General features: G+C 43.0%; 1 protein-coding gene across 11 annotated transcripts in view; it reads left to right on the top strand.

The window, feature by feature from the left end:
• Positions 1-21,802, top strand: part of Dst (dystonin) — a 436,213-nt gene that overhangs the window by 47,310 nt on the left and 367,101 nt on the right. For all 11 annotated transcript variants that reach the window (XM_037199850.1, XM_037199849.1, XM_028865355.2 and 8 more), the window contains exon 3: positions 19,374-19,577. In XM_037199850.1, the coding sequence (XP_037055745.1) occupies positions 19,374-19,577 (204 nt within the window). The remainder of the gene's footprint in view (positions 1-19,373; positions 19,578-21,802) is intronic.

The following is a 21,802-nucleotide window of genomic DNA, read 5'->3' as shown; positions in this document are numbered from 1 at the left end:
ATGGAGCCTGTGTGGAGTAGAGTGTGAACTGTGAGTGCACGATGATTGGAGCTTTAAAAAAACATAAATCATGTCAGCAAGATAGAATCCTCTTTGTTTCATATGAACTGGGTTCTGTGTGTATGTACATACATACATACATGCATGCATACATACATATATACATGCATACACACATACATACATATATACATGCATACACACATACATGCATATATGCATGCATACATTTTTCATCACTGTGACCAAAGCGCCTGGGCAAAACAGCTGAAGGGAGGGAACATTCTGGGGGACTCGGGCCAAGGCAGACTGGCCTAGAGGCACCAAAGAGAGTGGCCGTCTGTGTCTGTGGCTTTTCTTGTTGCTGCAGTAACATTCCTGACAGAGCAGCTTAGGAAAGGGTTGGCGCTGGCTCTCAGTTTGAGGTTCCAGTCATCAAGACAGGAAGGTGTGAAAACAGGGGCATGAGGTAGCTGGTCACACTTCACACCCCCAGACAGGAAGCAGAGGGAGGTGAAGGCTGCTGCTGCTGCTCAGGGAACTTCCCTTTTTAGTCAGTTCAGGACTGCAGAGGCCTCTTCCCACCTCAGCCTGTTCTAGAAATTCAGACGTGCCCAGTTGTTTGTTTCCATGGTGATTTTAAATCTGATGAGGCTGACAATCACGATCAACCATCATGCCATCCCCTCCTTCACCCCACAAGTAAAGGAGAATTCTCCACCTTGCTACCTCAAGATGTCAAGTGGCGTTTATGTCTTAAAAGAGGAGTGGAAGAAGATATGGGAGATCACTGGAAACCACTGAGTTAAAAGAAATATTCTAGGAAAAAATATTTGGGAGCCATAAAGGGAAAGAGTGGTAGCTTGCACCGAAGAATTCTAACTTCCTGTATAGGAGACTGAAAGGATAGGTTGCCGGAAAAGTTGCTATATATGTGGCAGATACTTTTATTCAAGACATACAAGTCTTCTAGAAAGTAAATAAGGGCTATGTATAAACTGTAGAAAAATGAGATTATGTAGCAAATGTAGCAAAGAGGTTATGAGTGGATAATTAAAACAAAATGGTTTACATAAGTATGAGAGACTCTCTGCATTTACCGATAAACAGTCGCCAGGGAAGAGTGGTGTTTTGCTTCCAGGAATGGCAACAGATAAAGATTCACACTATTCAGTGTTGATGAGATGGAATTAAAATGGGCTTTCATAATGGTAGTTTTCACAATGTAATTTGCAATGTAATTTTTATTTTATTTTTTTTCATTACATTTATTTATTTAGTGTGCATATGTATATTTTTGTGAGAGTGCATTGCATGTCACAGCACATTTTATGGAGGCCAGAGGACAAATGTGTGGGAGTCAATTTCACCTTGTGGGTCCTTTTGAACCATCTTAACAGCGAACTTTTAATGGTATGGTAACTCTACTTCTAAATAAAAAAGATTTAGGTGATGTCCTGGTTTGCTTTCTATTTTTGTGATAAAGACCATGATCAAAAGCAACCTGGGCAGGAAAGGGTTTATTTGGCTTAACTGGGAGGCAGGAGCTGAAGGAATGATGCTGACTGGATTGCTCATCAGGTTCATGGTCAGCTACCTTTCCTTTACCTCCCAGGACTGTCCATATGGGCTGGGCCCTCCCACATCAATCATTAACCAAGAAAATGCCCCTAAGGATTGTCTACAGGCCAATCTGATGGAGGCATTTTCAGTTTTCTCAGTTGAGGTTCCCTCTTCCCCAGTAACTCAAGCCTGGGCCAAGTTGAGAGAGAGAGAGAGAGAGAGAGAGAGAGAGAGAGAGAGAAAACTAGCATAGGTAAACACACATACATATATATCATGCTTCTTGTACTTCATACAATTACTCTTTAAAAATTAAATTAGGGGCTGGAGAGATGGCTCAGAGGTTAAGAGCACTGGCTGTTCTTCCTGAGGTCCTGAGTTCAATTCCCAGTAACCACATGGTTTCTCATAACCATCAATAATGAAATCTGGTGCCCTCTTTTGGCCTGCAGATGTACACGCAGGCAGAACATTGTATACATAATAAATAAATTAAAAAAAATTAAATTAGAAAACCTAAAATATGTCAGTTTTTAGTTAGTAATAGAATAAAGTATGGAACAATCATATGGTAGAAAAATGTGCATTTGAAATACTATCTGAATTCTTGCTAAGTCTCTGTAAATACAGGAAGATGAGTATGAGCTGTATTAACTCTAGTGATTGATCTGGAAGGATGTTTCTAGAAAGGCAGAGCAGAGGCATTCAGACATATTTCCAGTTAAAAAAAAATACAGTTATAGGAGTACTTATGTTTGTGATCAGTATTTTCTGAACATTTCACCATAGGTAGGAGAAACAGGACCCAGCAGTGGGGGTGCAGGGAGAGTCCTCATGGCCAGGAGTGAATTTTGTGTAAGTCAGGCCGATAAATGCTACAGAAACTCCACTCAGGTTCTCCTACTGGGGAGGTCAGCCAGAATCCAGGGACGGGGATGGGAAAGTCCGTAGTTCTTGCCCCAGTAGCTGGGAGAGGAAAAGGACCGTAGCCCACCTCATCAAAGCTTTAGCCGCTGCTCCAGATTGATTGGCATCCTCCCAGGGTAGGAGTCGTGCAAGGTGACCCTGATGCAGCCTATGCTGACGCCTTTGCGGCTCCGCAGGGGTGAGGATGGGACAGGAACAGCGCAGGGAGAATTAGACACCGAAAGATGCTGCGACCACAAACTGCCTGCACAGCGTTTTGCACTAACCTCACTGACCTCTGACCCCTGGGATCCTGGGCTCTGTTCCTTTTCTTTACTTAGCATACATTATCTGAGGCTTTGAGGTCATGGAACTTTTTTTTTTTTTTTTTGCCCTGCTGCTTTCTGGTAAGAACACTTCCAGAGTAAGCAGATTTTTGAAAGAGAATGTACAGCCAGAAAAGCATTTAAGTCTTGAACACGGACCAAAGGTACACGTCATCTCAGCAGGGGCCAAAGCTCACTCCCATCATGTGGTCAGGAGCATCAGTCCTTCCTGTTCTGTGCCCAGGGGTGGAGGCTCCGGCTGTTTGGAGGCACTTCTGACCACCGCCGTGTAGGAGGGGACCTCTGCTCCCCGGTTCCTTCTTAGTCTTCCTGTATAGGCAGCCAGGCTGGGGCTTGACAAGGAGGGAGTCTTGGCAAACATCTACGCCTGGTTCCTGCTGCCTTGCTTTACATCTTACATTACTACCGTTGGTTAGCTTTGGGATTTGAAGTCCTACGTGGAGCCTCCAGCACCTCTTCAGTAGCATTGACTTCATGCCATTGGTAGAGATATTGACGTATAAAATGTTTAACAACCAGAAGTTATTGACATACGGAGTGATTGTTTTTAGTTGCTAGATCTGGGGCGGGTTGCAGAGCACCGAGGAGCAGGATGCTGCGGAAGGGCACTCTGGGGTCTTGGGACTTTTATCTCATATTACTGCCCAGGTCCTGGTATGTATTTGATGTAGAGCTGCCCCAGGTGGCTGTGCAGACCCAGGGGCCCTTGGCATGTGCAGACTTACTTTGTTGCATCCTCTCACCCTCGTCTGTTTGCCGCGTGGGCTTCTGCGGTCCCATCTACCGCCTTGTGGCTGCATCTGCCTCGCAGGAACCTCTTACAGAAACAGTACTTGAGAACACAAATAGGTGGACCTCTAGATGGAGCTGTTCCTTGAGAACGGATTTTGGAGGGTGCTATTGATAAAGCTGTAGTTGTGAGATTGTTTATACACACACACACACACACACACACACACACACACACACACACACACACACACACACACACACACCACCCCTGCCCTGTATATGTTAGCAGTTCAGTTTTTATCTCTGTTTAAGTCTTTTCTTTGATCTCTATCTCTTAACCCATGTCCTCTCCTCTATTTTGGGTTGTTTCTTATGCATTGCCTTGTCAACTTATTTTTTGTGTGTGTCTTAAAAACTCTGAATTTATCGTGACCATTGGAAAAGCTATAGGGATTGCCACTGAGACACTCAAGAGGCACTTAGGACTTGACCATGACTTAAATTTCCCAAGCCCCCTCCTGCTCTTTGTCTTTGTTCCCTGCCCTGCCTCTCTGCTGTCTTCCTTCCTGGCTTCTCCCGTGATCCTTTTTATTTCCCATAATGCCTCTCTCACTGCCTGCTCTCTTGTGACTGCCTGGTCTACGTGTCCTTTTCTAAGTATCATCTGTCATATATAGTCACAGCTCACCATAGAAACACTGCTTTTGTCTCCTTGGAGTCTAGAGTTGGGAAGTTGTAAACCTTGCATAAGATATGCTTATTTCATTCATTTTTCCTGGTTTCCTGTCTTGGAAAGGATTTTTTTTTTATGTACACATTTTACGATTGTGACTTTTTATTTGTAGACTAGGGATTATTGTCAGGGAGTGTTTAAATCTGAAGAGGGCCTCGTGCAGACAGATTGCACTCATATTCATCTGTAATTACAAAGGCTGGGTTGTGATTTGCTTGTGGCAGGGCTATTTATAGAGCCTGTCATTGCGCATGACTGTCTGGGCCCGAGGCTGTGAGACCTCGCTGCTGCCAGAGCAGATTGTACTGACTCTGCTCCCAGTCTGCAGGCAATCTTCCCTCCTCACTGTCCTCGGCTTTGCATGGCGTCTTAGCATGCTTCTAGAATTCTCATCTGTGACCCACTTTGCTATTCCATATGGCTACTGTGTCTGCAGCATATTGGGACCTACTTGAGATGTATATTTTGGCCAGTGTTGTACAGTTATTCTCTTTCTTTCATTTTTCTTGAAATAGGGTCTTCCTAAATGTAGCCCTGGATAGCCTTGAACTCACAAGCCTCCTGGTCCAGACTCCCAAGTACTACGATTACAGGTGTGCACTATCACATTCAGCTTGTTCTTTTCTTTTGGTTTTTCGAGACAGGGTTTCTCTGTGTAGCCATCGTTGTCTTGGAATTCACTCTGTAGAGAAGGCTGGCTTCAAACTAAGTATTCCGCCTGCCTCTGCCTCCTGAGTGCTGGGATTAAAGGCGTGTGCCACCACTGCCTGGCACTGGGGGTGTTCTTATTCTTTGTATTAATGGATTTGCTGTCCTTGAAGAAGCTGATTATTTGTGTCTTTGACTATTAAATAAGGTTCCTAAGGAACTTGGATTTCATATGTCTCAGGCAGATTCTGGAGAACACAGACTGTGATTTGAGATGGAAGCTTCATGCAGATTTACTGGAGAGTGTCTCTGAGGAGCAGTACTCTTAAGAGAGTGAGAGGGAAGTTGAGTTATGGTTCATTTGCAAGAACACCCATTTATCTCATAGAAGATATCAGGAGTTGTCCTGATGGAAGCAAGCCATCTCCACCTCCATTGACTGGTCCGGCCTGGGCGGGGTGAAGGCCGGAGAAAGGGTGTGATATCAGCAGCAGCTAGCTAGTGGGCTGAAGGAATTTCTCGGTAGAGTAGGGGTGGGAATCTGGGTGGAGTCTCACAACATCCAGAGAGCTACTCCTGTCTAGTTTACGTGTCATGCACTTCCTACCCTGCTTTTAACTTCAGTAGCAATGCAATATTAGTGCCATATTCAAGAGTCTTTAAAGGCCAAAATACTTACTTTCTCTCTCTCTTTTTTGGCTCATTTTAATTTAAAAACAAAAAATGAAACATGGAATTGATGAATTTAAGCTTAAAAATAGCACAGTAAGCCATGCTGGAGACGTTCTATCCAGAAAAATTCCCTGTCTTTCAGTGGCTAATGAGTTTTGACCTAACCAAAAAAGCCAAGGTAGGAAAGGTCAGTGATTAAAACCTGTGAAATGCAGTCATCTTGATTAATTTGAGCAAACTTTTTTTTCCTCAGTATTATAATCTAAGTATAATAATTCACCAGGGATCAAGTGTAATCATTTTTAGAAAACTAATGCAAATGCATTTTTGGTAGTACCATCTATGTGTTTGGAAAAACATCCTAACAGATGCTGTTTAATCTGCCTAAGCAACTACAAACAGATGGAGCAGGCATGGCTGCCAGAGGGAAGTTTCACTGACCTTATATTTCACAGACTGGAATGCAGATTAGCAAATCAAAACACCGAGGCAGAACTACTTTTCAGTTTATGGTAGAAGTGCTCAAGGCCCTTCAAGATGCTGGAGAGCAGGGATTAGCAGCATGTCCCCCACGGTCCAGGGCCAGAGAGCAGGCATTTCTGACTTTACAGGCCATATCATCTCCATTGCTTTTAAGCACAGAACCCATAAATAATATACAGACAGGTAGACATGGCTGCATTCCAATGAACATTTTCAACGTGTTATAAGACAGACGTATCGGGCGGTGGTGGCTCACGCCTTTAATTCCAGCACTCAGGCGGCAGAGCCAGTTAGTTTGAGGCCAGCATGGTCTACAGAGCGAGATTCAGGACAGGAAACAAAACTACACAGAGAAACCCTGTCTCTGAAAAAAAAAAAAAAAAGACACGTAGCTGGAGAACCACAGCCTGTTGGTTAGATTGCCTGAGCTTCAGTACTGAATTAGATAGTTTTTTAAGTGTTGAGCAAAATCCTGAGTATTTCCATCCCTGTAAAAATGGGCATCAAAAGAGCATTCATGTCTTAGGTAATGAGTGAGATAATTCATGCACAGTGTTGGACCTTTGGAGATGCTTGAGAGCTAGATGTTGCCCTGTTACTGTATATGGAGAGAGAATTGGGTGTAATTCAAAGCTGAACAGTACTAGAGAAATGTTAGAGAAGTAAACTCAGATTACTTTTGGCTGTGTAGTAAGTTGTGCAAGTGCAGTTTATTTTGTCTTGATTTTATCTGAGGCCCTAAGAGTTGTCAGAAGGCTCACATTGCTGGGGAGGGGAGCTGGTTTCCCACATGGGACTTGTCCCAGAGTCCAGTAGTCCTCTGCTTTTGTATAACATCTATGTTATATCCTTCATGATATGAGGCCTTGTTATTGTTTCTTTTTTTTTTCTTCTCTTTTTCTTTTCTTGCAAGTATAGGTGATGGCTGTGCAATTGGGTAAATGTGAGAAATTATGTATATCATTTATAGTTCCCCCAAACCATCCACCCATAATCCTAGCTCTTTTTCATAAATCAGCAAGGTGGAGAGGACATCAAGGACCTAAAGAATCACAGATGGAAGAAGCCTGATGAATGTGAAGTTAAATGTACATTAATTAAAATTTAAATGATATCCCTAGGCCTAGCTTCTGGGTGAGTCCACCAAGCTATGTACGTACACACACACACACACACACACACACACACACACACACACACACACACACACACACACGATCTTGCATTCTCAGGCTTAGCTATGGATGCACAATTTAAGCAATAGCTTTCCTTAAGCACCAACATTCCCTAGCAGGTTCCCCCCAGAAACAAGGCCACCTGTTCCCCCAAAATGAAGGCTACCTGTACCCTCTTCAAACTTCTTAAACCTAGCTCTGGTCACACAGAATCTTCATTGACCCAGCCTGAGGTAGTCTAGAATCCTGTATCAGACACACAACCAAGGAAAGAAGTTACGATATCCAGACCATGTCATAAAAGCACAAACAATATGAAAAGCTATGATAGTATGCCGCCCCAACCCACTAATCCTATTCAAAGGTTCTTGGATGAGAATTACCTATGAACCTCAGGGCACAGAATTTAAGAAAACAATAATAAACTTCATCAAGGGAGTTTAAAGAAGACAAAAAAAATCAAAAAAAAAAAAAAAAAACCCAAACAAACAAAAAACCAAAAAAAAAAAAAACCCAAAAAACCAAACAAACAGCTCAATGAACTTAAGGGGATTGCAAAAATGTCTCAGTAATGTACAAAACAATTCCACACCACTTCTAGTTGGTACTCTCTGATTCACACTTGTGATTCAAGATGTGAGGTATCAGCTTCCTGTTTCTGCCACCAGGAACATCTTATTGCTAAGTCCTCTTTCCACCATCATGGACTCAGACCCCTCTAGGACCATAAGCTCCAATAAACTTTTCCTTTTATAAGTTGCTCTGGACATGGTGTCATCACAACAACAGAAAAGTAGCTAATGTCAAAGCCTTACATCTAGAAAGGATCAAGGAGAAGCTGGGTATCAGAACTTGAAGATAAAGTAGAGGAATTAGACCATTCAAACAAAGAATATGGAGAGAAAACATTCTCTCTCTCTCTCTCTCTCTCTCTCTCTCTCTCTCTCTCTCTCTCTCTCACACACACACACACACACACACACACACACACACACACGGAGCCTATAGGATTATGGGAGACCATAGAAAGACCAAGTCTTCTAATTATAAGCATAGATGAAGGAGAAGAATCTCAGGTCACAGAAGTAGACTTGATTTTCAACAAGATCCTAGAAGAAAACTTCCCCCAATTCAGGAAAAACTACCCATGAAGATACATGAAACACACAGAACGCCAAACATACCGGACCAGAAAAAGAACTCTCCATGGTATATTACTGTAAGAACACTAACTGTACAGAACAAAGAGGGTGTTGAAAGCTGAAAGTGAAAAACCACAAGTTTAGTATAAAAGGAAACTTATTAGAATAACAGCCAATTTATCAATGGAAACTTTAAAAGCCAGAAGAACCTGGAGCAATGGATGCCAATCTAGACTACTGTGCCCGGCAAAGCTATCCTCCATAGTTGAAAGAGAAAGCAAACCTTTCCATGATATATAAACAAATTAAAAGAACTCATGTCCATCAAACCTGCCCTGCAGAGAGTACCAGAAGCAATACTTTTGAATGAAGAGAGGAATTGGCATTTTCAGGTGGTCAGAGAAAGAAAACAAAGCTTACTGAAACACAGCATAGCACTAAAAACACAAACAGTAAAACAGTTTAACAAGAACCAAACGACCTTTCAAAGGAAACCAACAAAGTAACACCAATAAACACACACTTCCCAATAACTTTAAATATTAATGACTTCAACTTCCTAATTTAAAGATGCAAGTTAGCCTAATGGATTAAGAAACAAAATATACCTTCCTGCTGTGTAAAAGAAATCCATCTTACCTTCAAAGACAGGAGTGACCTTAAAGTGAAATGGAAAATAAGTATTCCATGAAAATGGAACCAGGGAGCCAGTAGGTCTCATTATCTGAATATCTGACAAGATAGACAGCAAACTAAAATAAAGCAGAAGAACTAAAGAAGGGCACATCATTTTAATTAAGGGAACAATTAACTAAGAAGATATTATAATCATAAACATGCATCAGATTCTGACACACCTAATTCCATAAAGACACATATTAACTCCAATTCAATAACAGTTAAAGACACATATTAACTCTAATTCAATAACAGTGAGTGATTTCAGTGCCCAATTTCTCCAAGACAGGTCACCCGAACAAAAACTAAACAGGAAAACACCAAACTACATTAAATAAACTTAATAGATATCTATAAAATATTCCACCTAAACAACGTGGGCTCTTCTCAGCAGCCCATGGACATTTCTGTAAAATAGACCACCTATTAGAACACAAGACAAATCTTAACAAATTCAGAACAATTGAAATAACTCTGTGTCCTGTCTGACCACAATGCAATAAAACTTAAAATTAACGGTAGAAGAATCTCTAGTAACTATGTGAACTCACAGATACTAAATAATACAAAGAAGAAAGCAAGAAAGAAAAATTTAAATTCCTGGAATTAAACAAAAGAGAAATATACAACACCACAAAACCTTGCAAAACCTTTGGGACACACCAAAAGCAGCCCTCAGAGGAAAACTTACAACTCTTAAGTGCTTACATTAAAAGAGCACAGATAAATGACTTAACGATGCAACTCAAGAATTTGAAAAAACAAGGACAAAATAAAACCAAATCTGGTAGATGGCAAGACATGAAAAATAGAGCAGAAATTATTAGAATAGAAACGAAGAAAACAATTCAGAGAATCAGTGAAACTAAAAACTGGTCCTTTGAGGTGGTAAGCAAGATTGACCAACCCTTGGCCCAGCTAACTAAAACAAAGAAAGTGATTGCCCGTATTAATAGAATTAGAAATAAACAGAGAGACATTACAACAGATAGCAATAGAATTCACATGGTTCCACCCTTAGATGAAGAGTACAGGTGGCCATTGCTTCCTAAGACAGAATCAGTCTTCTCCAGGGAAGAGCCCCAGATAGTTTATGTAATCCAAAGTGGTCAGCCATAAACAAATACACATGTGATGAACACTAAATGGACTCAGTGGATTGTGTTTATACATGTATACGTGTGTGTGTGTGTGTGTGTGTGTGTGTGTGTGTGTGTATGTATATGTAACAATAATTGAAGGCGAGGTCATGGATTTGAGAAGGGGGCACAGCAAGAATTGGAGGAAGGGGAAGGAGAACTGGAAATGATGTAAATACAGTACTTATTCATAACATTCTGAAAAAAATTAAAAAAGAAAAAGAAATTTTAAATAAAAATAGTTACACAGCTCGGCGGCGGCGGCGGTGGTGGTGGCGGTGGCGGCGGTGCACGCCTTTAATCCCAGCACTTGGGAGGCAGAGGTAGGGGGAATCTCTCTGAGTTCGAGGCCAGCCTAGTCTACAAAGCAAGTTCTAGGACAGCCAAGACAATTACACCGAGAAACCCTGTCTTAAGAAACCAAAAGCGGCCGGGCGGTGGTGGCGCATGCCTTTAATCCTAGCACTCGGGAGGCAGAGCCAGGTGGATCTCTGTGAGTTCGAGGCCAGCCTGGGCTACCAAGTGAGTCCCAGGAAAGGCGCAAAGCTACACAGAGAAACCCTGCCTCGAAAAACCAAAAACAAAAAAGAAAAGAAAAGAAACCAAAAGCATAAATAAATAAAAATAGCCACACATGATTAGTAGCTATGGTGTTGGGTAGGTCACAGAGATTAGGAAATTTTCTTATATTGCACTGAGCCCCACCCTAAGCCTCTTAACTGTAATGAGAGCAACTTTAGAGAGACCGCTGAGAAAACTTGCCTTCATCCATGAAACCTGTGTCAAAGCTGGTCCCAGATCATGTGTGATGATTCCAGAAGGCACAGACTGGCAGATCAGTTATTAAAAGTAGTCTGAGGAGAAATGGTTGTATTTCAAACAGTCTGATTTAGAATTTGTTGGGGCAAAAGATGTATGAGTATTTATTATGGATCTTTTGGAAACCTGAAGCGTGATGTGACCTCATTGTAACAATACTATTTATTTATTTATTTATTTATTTATTTATTTATTTATTTTGGTTTTTCAAGACAAGGTTTCTCTGTGTAGTTTTGGTGCCTGTCCTGGATCTCGCTCTGTAGACCAGGCTGGCCTCGAATTCACAGAAATCCCCCTGCCTCTGCCTCCCAAGTGCTGGGACTAAAGGCGTGTGCCGCCGCCACCGCTGCCACCACCACCACCACCACCACCACCACCACCACCACCACCACCACCTGGCTATTTTTGTAAATAGAAATAGAGAACTTTTAGTTACGGGACAATAACTAGAAACATTACAAAATTTGCACAAGATTCTGGGAGTAAACTAAACCCTCATGTGGACTAGAAAGGTCAGCCAGGAGGGAAATGGGGTCGCTTTGTGAGTACACCCTGTGGTCCCTGCCACAGCTCACCTTATATTTATAATTTTAAAGCACTTTGTGTCTCTAGAGAAGAAGATGCAATATCTCAAGTAATTCCAAACTCAAACATCTCCTTGTAGAATTTTAATTTTTACATCTTAAACTGTGTAGTCTATGCTTTTTGTCTCAGGTGGTCTTGGGGTGCAGAATCAGATACATACTGTATTTCGGGGTCTTATGCATGAGTGATTTGATAGAACTCTAAGAGCGAAGCTGGGTTCTGGGGGCACAGGAGCATGTTTCATGCAACTCTAAATGCACAGCCACACTGGAGTCTTGAGCTTGAGCGGCCACGGGCAGAACCCGCCTGGCCCGGACCAGCCATTGCTGTTGTTTTTGTTCTTTTATCTTACCATCTCTGTGCCGATGTCCTCAGCCTATGGCGGGGGGGGGGGGGGGCACACAGCCTCTGTCAGTCTTGTATTGCTACGCTAAGCTTGCTCTGCAGACCTACAGGATTGGAATCCCCTGGCAGCTTGTTAAAAACACAGACTCCCAGGCCCCAGTATTTCTCCATCTCTGATGCATGTCTTAGTTTTGTTTCCTGTTGTTGTAATAAAATACCCTTACAGAAACAGTTTAAGAAAGGGAGGGTTCCAGGTTACAGTTCATCACTGTGGGGAAGTCGAGGCGGCTGGAGCTTGAAGCAGTAAGTCACATGATGTCCACACTGAAGAGCAGAGAGCAATGAATGAATGCATGCATGCTAGCACTCAGCTTGTTCTCTCCACACTTACACAACCCAGAATCCCCTGCCCGGAGTTGGCGCCACTTTGAGGGGGCGGGTCTTCCTACCTCAGTTAACCTAATAAAGACAATCTCCCCCAGATCTATACTGAAGGTTTTTGTTTACAGATGACAGACCTGACTTGAACCAAAAGCAATTACAAATATGTGGTAGAATTCATAGTCAAGTCTCACTGCTTAAATCAGACAAAAACTAGGCAGCCTCATAAGGTCTTTAGATACGGGAGCTACTGAGTTCTTCTTAACTTGTTTTCAGTCTTTATGTGCCCGTTTAATATTCCAAGGCCACACACAGGGACCTTAATTCATTGAGGGTAGCCATGAGCCAGCCTGGGAGCTATATCAAATTATGAATAGGCCAGCTGTAGGTACTGTGAAGCACCTTAGTGTAATTCTGTATTGAGACACACCAATCATCAAGACATCACAGTTAAGTGACTTTCATAAGAACAACACGTTTTCAGGAGCTGGAGGGATGACTTGTGGGTTAAGATCCTCTACTGCTCTTCCAGAGGACCTAGATAGGTTCCCAGCACCGAGTCAGGTGGCTCACAATCACCTATAACTCCTATTCCAGGGGTTATTATGTCTTCTCCTGGTTTCCACAGGCACTAAATTCACATGCACAAATATATGTGTACATACAGTAATAATAATTATCTGTGTTTTAAAAGATGTTGTCAAGGATGTAGGCAAATCACAGCCCTGTATTGTTTTGAGGTGTGCAAAGTAATAGAGTAACTATGGCAAACTATGGAACAAGTGATTCTCAAACAATGAAAATAGAATCATCAGATAACTCCATGATCCTACTTCCAGTTATTTATTCAAGAGAACTGAATGAAGATCTTGAGATATCTGCATTCCCATATTCTATACACATCTCTTAAAATGGATACGATATAGAAATAACCTAATGTCAATCACCCTAAGAATGGATAAAAAAAATATGGCACATAGATACAGTGGACTATTATCATGTTAAAGAGAAGAAATCCATATGGTGTATCCAACATGGATGGATGTTGGGGATATTATGCTAACAGTAGTAATGTAGTCACAGAAAGATCATGAAGTTCCTGAAAGATTGAAATCCAGATTCAGAGACTGAAACAGTGGTAACAGAGCCCAGAGAAGGTAGTCATAGAGTAGAGACCTTCTGTCCAACAGTGTACCTACCTACATTTAACAGTACTCTGTTGTGCACTTAGTTAAAGTCTGAGAGAGGTCATCTCATGTTCAGTCTTTTCCCCAGAACTCACTCACTCACACACACACACACACACAACTGAAGACTGTGTCTTGAGAAGTTGTTACCCAGAACGTGCGAATAAATTAGAATGGCCTTAAAAATAGCGGAAGTCCGCATAGAGAGCAGAGACTTCTAAATGCCCCCCACCTATTCAAAGGGAATATGGTAGTGTTCTAGTTTGCTTCCACAAAACACAGACCAAAACAGCTTGGGGAAAGTGGGCTTATAGTTATAGTCTATCATCAAGAGAAGCCAGGGCAGGGGCTCTAGGCAAGAACAGAGGCAAAGGGACAGAGGGACGCTGCTTTCCCAGGTTGCTCAGCTTGCTTTCTTATATAGCCCATGACTACCTGCCCAGGGATGTGCCCTCCTGCATCATTTAGCAGTCAGGAAAATCCCCCCTCAGACATACCCATAGACCGGTGTGATGGAGGCAGTTCCTCAAATGAGATTCCCTTTTCTCCCGTATGTCTAGGCATGTATCAAATTGACAAAAACACCCAACACAGGTGTCCTTACCAGGGAACAGGAAATAGTCTCCATGCTTGAGTGGAGCCTCCTAAGGATAGGGAGCCTCCCGCAAAAAACCAAGCGTGAATACAAAGGTGAAAGATGCAAAACTGGGGTTCAGGGAAAGAGTAGGTCAGTGAGGGAAGGGGGATGGGCAGACCAGAGAGACACAGACGCAGCACCTTCCCGTGGCTTTATTAAGTCTGCCCAGGATGACTTGATCAACGTGTGTAAATTGCACTCTGCCTCCTCAGGCCAACTGAGGATTAGCAAACTGCATTCTATTACTGTCCTTCCTGTACTGTCCAGTGAGAGGATGTTCTGTGACCACAAACTCAGCATGAGTATTTGAGGTAGGAGAGAGCCAATTGTAGTTTTTTTGTTTGTTTTGTTTTAAGACAGGGTTTCTCTGTATTGCCCTAACTATCCTGAAACTCGCTCTGTAGACTAGGCTGGCCTCAAACTCACAGCAGTCAACCCACCTCTGCCTCCTGAGTGCTGGGATTAAAGGTGTGCATCACCACCCAGCGTATAGTTTTTTGTTTTGTTTTGTTTATGTTTCATACAATACATTTTGATCATATTCCTTCGCCTCCCCCAACAACTCCTCCCTCACCTCCCTACCCATGCAACTCCATGTTCTTGCTCCCTCCTAAAACAAAACAGAAAGTGCAAGTGTTTGCGCGCGCGCACACACACACACACACACACACACACACACACACACACACACACTGTGGAGTCTGATTTGACCATTCACACTTCTGATTTTGTTAGCCTTGTGGTAGAGATGCACAGCTCATGGTACTTATTGTCATCCTTTAGCTGTGCCTTTTGTTAGTTTGAGGTCAGGAGGGGACAGCTAACTGTATTATCGCCAGTTCATCCTTTAGCTGTGTGGCCAGGTTAAGGCCCAAGCTGTTCTTTTAGTTCATTTTAACTCAGCAGTAACAGGCGGTTTAAGGATTCCTTGATGAATGTTAGTGCGTGAAAGTACTAACCGGCCTCTTGGGACTCTTCCATCTCTCCCAGTGGTACCTAGACAAGGTCAAATGAACAGAGAGAAAAGGACTCTATCCCTCTAATTCCAACACCAAAAAAGAGCTTCTAGCACCCCCTGCTGTCTTAAAATAAAACTTCCTTCTGTTAGGTCACGGCTCATGTTTTATCGTGAGTAGGACAGCGTGTATCATAAACCAAGGACTGTGAAATGCTCAGTGACTCAGGGAAATAAAGCTGACTACCGGGTGATGGTTTCGTGGTTATAGTGTTGTCCATCACAGCTCTGAACCTGCATGAAATTTGCTGGTGCAAGAGCCAGAAAGTAAGCGATATAGTGATAATGATGCTAAGTAATTACTGTTTATGTGATACGTCCTCCTCTAAGTGCTCTATGTGGACTTCCTCCTAAAACACAACCATGAATCTCTACGAGTTGTATCACATACTCTTGGCAGATGCAAACATTGCAACACGGAAAAACAGTAGGCAGTGTCACCTGCTGAGTAATAGGACTAGCAGTTGAGCACAGCGGTTAGATTCACCGAGCCAAGAGCCCCCACCCAGGGATCAGCACCTCTCGTGTTTTCAAGAAGACACACTGGCAGCGTCACTCATTTTCCTGCCACATCTGGCTGTATTCAAGAATATATTTTATTTATACGAGTAATATGTAGTAATCATAGCCAACACTTCCGTCCTGTTGTGTGCCAAGCACTCTTCTAAATGCTTTGCATAGGTGAAATCATTATTGCCTCTGCAAGCCGGTGGAGTAATTAATTTGAATGCTCGTCTTACAGGTAGGGAAATAGTTAAGTGACTAGCCAAGAGCACACGAGTAGGGAATAACGGAAGCTGTGTAATGGACCCAGATAGTCTGGATGTAGAATCTGAGTGCCATACTCTAATGCTTAGAAAATTTGATTCTAAAATAATACAATTATGTTTAGACAGAATACAATTTACAGAGATCTGCATGGCAGAGTTAAGATCAATTTAAAAAAGAAAACTGTTCAGGTTGGATGAAAGCTTAGGAAAAGACTGCTTTAGTTGATTTCTACTTTGGGTATCAAAAGCAATTCTGTGAGCTGACAAGGTGGCTCAGGAGATGAAGGTGTTTGCGGCCAAACCTGACAACCGGAGTTCAGTCCTGCACCCATGTGGTGGAAGGAGGGCCAGCTTCTGCAGTTGTTCTCTGATCTCTAGAGGTGCACTATGGCGCGTGCGCACACACACACACACACACACACACACACACACACACACACACACAAATACATTTTAAACAACCAAAACCCAAATAAAGATCCAAATTTTCCATCGAGTGTCTTCTTGAGCAGTCTTGGTTGTTGTAGATTGGATAGAGGGAGGTGGAGTGCATGGATTCTTGTTCTCCAGAAGGGCTGCGGAATTATGCTCTAATAGTGTGTGTGTGTGTGTGTGTGTGTGTGTGTGACTTTAAGAGAGTTTTAAGCAATGTTCGCCTCCTAAGTGTTTCTACAATTTGTAACACTGAGGAACATTAGTAATAATGAGAACCGAGCAAAAGACAGCTGCTTATTACTCTTAAGAAGAGAATTCCCAATTTAATCAAATAAAACATTTGATTCACTCCATTATTGCAGGAGCTAGCAGTGATAGTTAATGCCACCTAGTGGTTAGAATAAGCTGTGTTTCCTTAGTCTGCAAACTATAGAAACTATCCTCAGTGAGTCTAATTCAGAGGAAGAAGGGAGTGTGCTTGGAGTCTGGCATGTGCATGGTTGCCTGATAGCCGGTTCTTTTGAGTGACCCAGCCTCTGCTTTCTACTTGGTTTGCAGGTGACCCCAACCCTGTCCCTAATCTCTTCCCCAGCAGCTGCTGTAATACCTCCTGGGTTGTATGGGGGCTGCAGAGATCTTCCGGGACTATTTTGAGTTGAAGAGGGCCAGCTGAGCTCTCACACAGGGCGGGGTGGGAGCAGGCTGATGTGAGAAGAGCTGGTCCTGACTGTGATGCCAGTTTTGAAAATCTGTTTGCATTTCCTCCTTGTTCATTTCTGTTGACCTTGGAGTGACTTTGTGAGTCCTCCCTTACCCTCCTCTTCTTCACATCCTCCAGTTTGTGCACAAGTTCTCCACAATCAAATGCCGACCCATCTCCAGGTTCTTCAGTGGGAAGTCCCCTGCACACACCAGTCTTCCTGAACTCTGCACATACACAATCAGACCTTTAAAACTTGCTTCTTTTCGTTGGTGTCGTTAATCCCCATTCAGTATTCCCTCACTGCAGTCTCAAGTCTTTTCTGTCTCTTCTAGAATTCAGACAAATCACAAACACAGGCTCCCCTTGGAACATCTGTTGCTTACCCCTTTAATTTCCATCCATACTTGACTCTGCTGGCCGGCACATCATCAAAGAGTATCTGCGTTGCTTGGAAATATTTCATGCATGTACCTGCCATTTTACTTATTCATTCATTCCTCGGTTCTTTGCCTTGCCTGGGACATAAGTACTATTTAGTCTTCAACTGCCTGCCACCCACTAAACTAAGCCAAATATAGAGTGCTCTCGGCTCCATTCACTTCCTTCCCTGAGGTCCGCCACCACCAAGGGCACTGAACTGCCTGCCCACTTTTGCCTGTGTGTGTGTGTGTGTGTGTGTGTGTGTGTGTGTGTGTGTGTGAACTCAGTGTAAATGACTTTTGTAACATTCTTTTGTTGTTTTCTGCTACAAGAGGACTGAGGCCATCTTTGATACCTTCCAAAACTGTTTTCGTGATGTGGCTTATTTGAACTTGTGTCCTTGTCCGAAGAGTTATATTTTCCTTACTTAAAGAGAGAAAGAACACACCTGACCGTTTTATCAAGCACTGCATCTTTCTAGATATGCTACTTAGAATTTTGCATATACCTTTTATTTAGAACCTAAAAGTCTGGTGAACAGAATGTAGACATTTCTGGATTAGGACAGCTGAGGTCAGAAATGTTTAATAAATTGTGTGGCTTTAGATAGCAAGTCGGCATTTGGACCTAGACCTATCACTCCCAAGCTCATGTCCCTTTCACGACCCGACCTCTGCTTTAGTCTGGCTCTTCCCTGTGTGTGCTGTAATGATGCTTTGCATTCCTACTTTCTCTCCAAAGAGAGTCTGCTCTCAAGAGTGCAGAGGGGTTCTTTTCCCATCATTTCTGTTGATGTAGTAAGTTAAGTACATCAACAAAAGTAACTTTAAGGAAGGAAAGGTTTATTTGGCTTACAATTCCAGGTTTACAGTCCATGGTTGTTAGAATATCATTGCGTGAACTTGAAACATCTAATTATATTCACAGTCAGGAGTAGAGAGAAAATGAATACATACATGGTTACTTGTGCTCAGTCTCTTTTCTATACTATATACTCCAGGATCCAGACATAGGGAATAGTGCTGCTCACAATGGGCAAGTCTTCCCACCTGAGTTAATGTAGTCAAGACAATTCCTCACATACATGCCCATAGTCCAATGTGCTCTAGATTGTTCTTCACAGAGACTCTCTTCCCAGGTGATTTGAGATTGTGTCATTTAAAACTAACTGTCTACCTGGCCTGGCATTCTATTTCCTACACCATTTTCTGATCCATGTTTAATCAGGTGTATTCATAACTCATCTGAACAATATAGAAGCAGAGCAGGGTCCCCATTGGTCATTTTGCAATTTACTGGATCTTAAGACCATTTTCTAAGGTAGATGTGCCCTGAGCCCTGTGGATAAATTTTACATGCATGTTGAACCTCTTACACTTAGTTGAGAATGTTGTAGGTCGAGTTTTTCTGTCCCAACATCACTCCCAAAAAACCACTCAGAAGCTGAATATTAGTTGTAAATGCTTGGCCAATAGCTCAGGCTTGTTACTAGCTAACTCTTACATTTAAATTAACCCATATTTCTTATCTACACTCTGCCAAGTGGCTTGGTGCCTTTTCTCAGTATGACATGCTCATCTTCCTTCTCCCTACATCTGCTGGCAACTTCAGACTCCACCCTTCTCCTTCCCAGCATTCTCAGTTTGGCTTGCCTAAGATCTTCCTGCGCAGCTATAGGTCGGTCAGTTCTTTATTAACCAATGAGAGTAGTATGTATTCGCAGTGTAAATGTATTCACAGATGTAAATGATCTCAGTGACCAGGGGGACTTGAGAGCACCTAGTTTAACTAATTGCAGAAAATATTTATACACATTTGGTGAAAATCTAAATTCATGTGTGTTTGTTTCCTGCCACAGGGATTCCGAGCAAGCCCTCGGCACATCAGGAGACGAGTTGCTGCCGCAGCTGCAGCTGCCCGGCTAGAAGAAGTGAAGCCCGTGGTGGAGGCTCACCACCAGAGTGAACAGGAGTCATCCGTGAAGAAGCGAAGAATCAAGAAAAACAGCCGAGTGCAGCCAGAATTTTATCAGTCCGTTCAAGGTGCTTCCACCAGGAGGCCTGTAAGTAGAGAGCTATCTTCAGTAGCTAGAGTTTTCCTGCCTTGCCCATAGTCAGGACAAATCTTTGTCACCTGCCAGTCCCACAGCTGCTCAGACCCAACCAAAGTAAACACAGAGACTTATATTGCATACAAACTATATGGCCGTGGCAGGCTTCTTGCTAACTGTTCTTATATCTTAAATTAATCCATTTCCATAAATCTGTACCTTGCCACGTGGCTCATAGCTTCACATGCTGCTTGTCATGGCAGCGGCTGGCAGTGACTCCTTCCACCTTCCTGTTCTCTCAGTTCTCCTCTCTGTTAGTCCCACCTATACTTCCTGCCTGGCCACTGGCCAATCAGTGTTTTATTTATTGACCAATCAGAGCAATTTGACATATAGACTATCCCACAGCAGTCTTCTGTAAGAGTGTTAAATACACATGCAAATGGCGAAGTCACTCTCTCAAATAATTAGGCTAGTCTGTTGTTACCCCCATGGAGTGACTGTGTGTTCACATGAAGGAAGGGATAGGGTTTCTGAGAAGGTGTTGGAGAGAGCCTTGCCAGAGGCAAGAACAGGTCAGTGTCACACAGACCTGATCTAAAACCTAGGGGATTCCCGGTGCCCTTGAAGCTGTGGTCTAGAGTGAGGATGGGGGCTCCAGAGTTAGCAGGCTGAGGTGTGTTAATGACATCAGAGCAATGGTAGAGCCTGGATCATGAGGACAGGAGAAGCACTGAAGGGGAGGTGGAGCTGGACTCTGTGGAGGTAGCTGATCCCCTTCCAGGAGTCTCTAGGGCTGGGAAGAAGGTTCAGTTTGCCTGTAAAGCCAGCTCAGGGTAACTCTGGAAGACCTTCTAACTGTGGCCTTTCAGCTGTAGGAAGGCAGGCACTCTGTTCTCCCTAACTGTAGTGGTTTGAATGAGAATGACCCCCATAGGCTCATATATTTGAATGCTTGGTTCCCCAGTGGATGGAACTGTTTGGGAAGGACTGGGGGGTGTGGCCTTGTTGTAAGAGGTGCGTCACTGGGTATGGGCTTCGAGGTTTCAGAAGCCTAAGCCATTCCCGTTTAGCTGTCTCTGTGCCTGGTGGTGGTTGTCTCAGGATGTGAGCTCTCAGCTACCACTTCAGTGTAGTTCCTGCCTGCTGCCTGCCTGCTGCCATGCTCCCTGCAGTGATCACACACTCTAACCCTCTGGAACTGTGAGCCCCAAATTAGATGTTTTCTTTTATAAGTTTCCTTGGTCATGATATTTTGTCACTATATAAATTTATAAAAGTAACTAAGACATTAACCAAGTGTCCTGTATGTCTGTGGACATCAGCACTGCCTCCCCTGGAGTGCTGGGGCTCAGCTGGAGGCTGATCTCCTCCTCATTTTCTCAGCACATTGTTCTAGGTGCTCTGATGGTTTTGTCTTGGTGGGTTCTGACACATGGATTTTTTCCTGACCAACACTGTGATAATTAAGGATTTGAGCCATGGGAAATGCTATTTGAAAAGTAAAAATATTTCTTAACTGCAATAAATTTGTATTGTTTTAGGATTAAAAGGTACATTCTCGTGGTTCATCCTTACGTTATGTTGAGCCTGTTATTACCATTTCCTGTGCTGACAACCTAAGGGAACCGTCAAGATTTGACTTGATAATGCCTCTGCAAACCATAGAAACACAGATGCCATTCCATAGGGGTCACTGGGTGGCAGGCACATGTGGAAGTCGGCTTAGTGATGAGGCTGGCAGAAGGGTCCTGTTTCTAATGAATCATTTGCAACAGAAGCACTGAAGCGCATTGCTTAATGATAGGGATGTGTTATTGGTGATTACAGCATACAGAAGGATTGTTAGGCGGGGGATGATGTGTTTATCGAGAAGAGACAGAGGAGTACAGAGAACTATTTGAATGTGTGGGGATTTTCATAAAAGAAACACGTACAAAAGGAAACTGGAGAGGTTAACTGGGGCCACACCAGTTCCAGACAACCACTGGTTTAAACTCGATTTACTTCACAGAGAAAGCCAGGTGAGTATAATGATTTTAGGAAGATTGAAAATGGGCAGTGTGGGCAGTAGGCTGGGGCAGACCAGTGACTACCACAGAAGTCTAGGTGTTAGGCCTCAACTCTGACATTGCTGTGAATATAGGAAACCTGAGGATGGCCTTCACTGGGCTCTTTTCTGCAGGAGCAGCTGGAAGGGAGGGAGACTGGAGGAGGGGGAGGTGAGTGAATAGCGG

Source organism: Peromyscus leucopus, chromosome 16_21 (genome assembly GCF_004664715.2).
Source record: "Peromyscus leucopus breed LL Stock chromosome 16_21, UCI_PerLeu_2.1, whole genome shotgun sequence".
NCBI classification, from domain to species: Eukaryota; Metazoa; Chordata; class Mammalia; order Rodentia; family Cricetidae; genus Peromyscus; species Peromyscus leucopus.
This window is presented reverse-complemented; position numbering and strand designations above follow the sequence as displayed.